General features: G+C 38.1%; 1 protein-coding gene across 1 annotated transcript in view; it reads left to right on the forward strand.

Annotated features, from left to right (window-relative positions):
• The first annotated feature begins 935 nt into the window (after positions 1-935).
• LOC122352127 (interleukin-1 receptor accessory protein-like 1-A) overlaps positions 936-3,198 on the forward strand; it is a 46,619-nt gene continuing 44,356 nt past the window's right edge. The window contains exon 1 of the mRNA XM_043249671.1: positions 936-1,028. Within this exon, the coding sequence (XP_043105606.1) occupies positions 944-1,028 (85 nt within the window). The 5' untranslated portion in view covers positions 936-943. The remainder of the gene's footprint in view (positions 1,029-3,198) is intronic.

Below are 3,198 nucleotides of genomic sequence, written 5' to 3' on the forward strand. Positions count from 1 at the left end.
AAGGTATTAAACCATATTTATCAAATTAATCATATTCTTAAATGGTAATTACTCTGAGAGTGTTGCAATGTGGTTAGTATGACCAACTATATTTGTACATTTCTGAGTAAATCGTGAGGGGGTGGTTGCTATTTTGAGTGTTCTGGTATGTTGCTATGTGGTTGCTAAGGTACACATGAGGCAACGAGCCACAAGAAGTCATGATTTACAGAGATGTTTAGAACTGCTAAGATTATACCTGGCAGGGTCTCATAAGATAAACACAAAGCAACAAAAGTAATTTAATTTATTGGTAACAAATAACCACTTTTCCGAATTTACCAAATTCGTCAGCAGTGTCTAGCAGCGACACACATATGCAGCAGTGAACTAATACTGATGTGATGGTGCTATAGACGTTTGTTTCTAGAGTATTTTGCAAATATATTCATGTACAGAATTATCCATTTTACATACTATTTAAAAAAAACACCATATTAAAGATTTGCTAATCGGATGATAATATACACTGTGTGTTTTTAGCATCTTTAATGTTCTGGGTGGTTCCAGATCAAAATAGCCCATCTCTGTAGTAATAGCTTAATGTAGGTCTATTAGGCTTTTCCAGCAGTATTATCACATTTTAAAATAATAATAACGACGTTTTTTTGAATATATTGTTCTAGTAAAGTAGTCCTTCCCCAAATTCATGCCATTGTTTGAGTCAGAAGTTAAAATGTCAGGCCGCTCAAACAAACAGAGCAGTGTTTGACAGCGTCAGCGTGTTTACCCACTTCACGAAGTCAGCCTCCTGGGCTTTAACATCGACAAAATTACACACTTCACCTTTAAATCTTGTGTTTTGGCGGAAAAAGCGAATGCGGGTCTGGACGTGGGTAGCTTGTATGTTGCCTGTATGACATGCAAGGTTTCTCTCTGTGTCTCCGTCAGGCTGGAGAGGAAGATGACAGCTCTCAACCCAGTGCTGTTCCTGCTCTGCGGTGTCTCTGTGTCTCTGACTCTGAAGGTGGTGTCAAAGAGAGGCTCAGGTATGTCCAATTTCTCTCTCTCTCTCTCTCTCTCTCNNNCATCAAATATTATTTCACGGCATAATGAAAGCTGCTATGCTAAACCGCTCTCACCGGCCATGTGACTGTACATATTAAAGCTTAATTTAATGCAGCATTGATTGTGAAGGTCATTCTTGTGTGCTGAGATAGTGAGTGTGTATGTGTGCTTTCCTTTACGCACAAGTAGGCAAGTACATAATCGCTAAACTGCACACACACACAAATGGGAACACGTGTAAATACACACATACATTTTGCAACAGAGAACAGGTTGGGAAGAGAGCAGTGCCAGCCCATCTGTCAGAGGTGATACTCTAATGTGTGTGAGGGAGGGTGTGTGTGTGTGTGCGCGGGGGTGTGGGTGTTTAAGGGAGCGAGAAAATGTGTGTGTGTGTACGGCTGACTGGGAAAAAGAGCACAAAATGCAAGCCAAGACCACCATGTACTCCAGATAATTAGGTGCGGGGAGGTGTTATGAGTTAAGCTGCAGTTTGATGTTCCTCAGGACCGAAATTTGTATTTCTTTATACCTCCGTTTTCTCCTGTAGCGTAATGACAACTCAAAAAAAAAGAGTTACTCAGTTACTGAAACTCAAGGCGTTCACTGAAAATGATCTAAAAATATGAACCCCTATTTCAGCGTTGGCTGAAGAAACAGTTATTATGTACAGTCTGATGGAAACTGGCGGGAGTCTTTTGAGGGCAACTTTAGTATCTTGCCTTAAAGTCAGCATGAAATGGCATTCGCAACCCATTATACTTCCATAAGTAGCCATATTTTCGATTGAAACTGGATATTCAAGCGGAAAAAATGTAGAATGGGAGTTGATTTTATCTGTAAGCACTTGATTGGATTGTGAAAAGTGGTTGTTATGTACCAGAATAGAGCCAGATCTGCATGGGTGTTTGCTAAAACAGTTCTTAAATTGCTATTTGGTTTTGTTTATCCTATTCAATCCAAAATCAAGCAACAAGGAAAGTCAATTCAGAGATGAAATGATGATGAAAGATAATTGTTTTGGAATTACATTTATTTATTTATTTTTTTCTTCAGAATGTCATATCTTGATTTTTTTTTTTTACTGGTTTGTGGACTTACAATAGTTTATTCCACCATTTTTGCAATAAACTGAAAGCTCACATTCAAATCTATTTAAAGGAACTCGCACTGGTTTATGTTGCACTGGTTGTCTTAGACTAAAATTGGCCCATTGTGGCATAGATAAGTTTTAGGTATTGATTCCATTGTTAAATGTGCTATTCACAGTCAGCCACCATCGATTCATTTCGTCAACAAAGGTTATGTGATAACAAAAGGGTTATCAAGATAATGAGGAGTATCTGGCTGACCACGTGCTTTCAACTTATAGCGACCACCATAAATAGAATAAAACCGCTTTTATAAGGCAAATTATATCTCATATTTGTGTCCATGCTTTTAACCTGCTCTCTAAAGAAGTCGTATTCATTTCTGCTTGAGCAAAACTTTTTCAATGTTCAGAAATGTTAAGAATGTGCAATGTTCAAAAAGTAATTTGAGTCCATTTTGATTTCATGGTGACTTTAAAAAGCATGTTTCAGAGCACAGTCATCTTATGAGAACGCACTTCAATGTAGCCTTGAAAAGACACTCGAAATTCACACGCTTGAGATCACTTAAAGCACAGCCTTACAGAGACTTTTGACCGTGGGGGTGTTGAAGGCACACTACTTTAAAGGTTTTCTGAAGGCACTCTAAAATTACAGCGGTGCAGGACTGCCACGACCACTGTGTGATGAAAGCATGCCGGATGTAATGTCTAGTACAAAGATGTACTCAAATTTGTACATGCTGGCTTTGCTCTTATAGGAATGTCTGAGGACCACAAATAATATTTTTGCTGCACTTTTCTTGTTTTTTTTTTTTTTTTTTTTTTTTTTTTNGAATCGGTCTGTCTTGTCTTCTGCCTTCACAAAAACGTAACCAATTCTGTCAGCTTACGGGTTGGGGCTTTTCATATCATTTGCTATCTGGGATGGAAAATGGGAACATGGTTTGTGTAACTTTAGCAACACATTATTAGCTGTTTAATAACAAGCCAAAGGGTAATGATATAAATTTTCTTTACATGCCAGATGTTGCAGAGAGCTCTACATTAGTTTGTCGATA

This window comes from Puntigrus tetrazona, chromosome 9, assembly GCF_018831695.1.
Source record: "Puntigrus tetrazona isolate hp1 chromosome 9, ASM1883169v1, whole genome shotgun sequence".
Classification (NCBI taxonomy): Eukaryota; Metazoa; Chordata; class Actinopteri; order Cypriniformes; family Cyprinidae; genus Puntigrus; species Puntigrus tetrazona.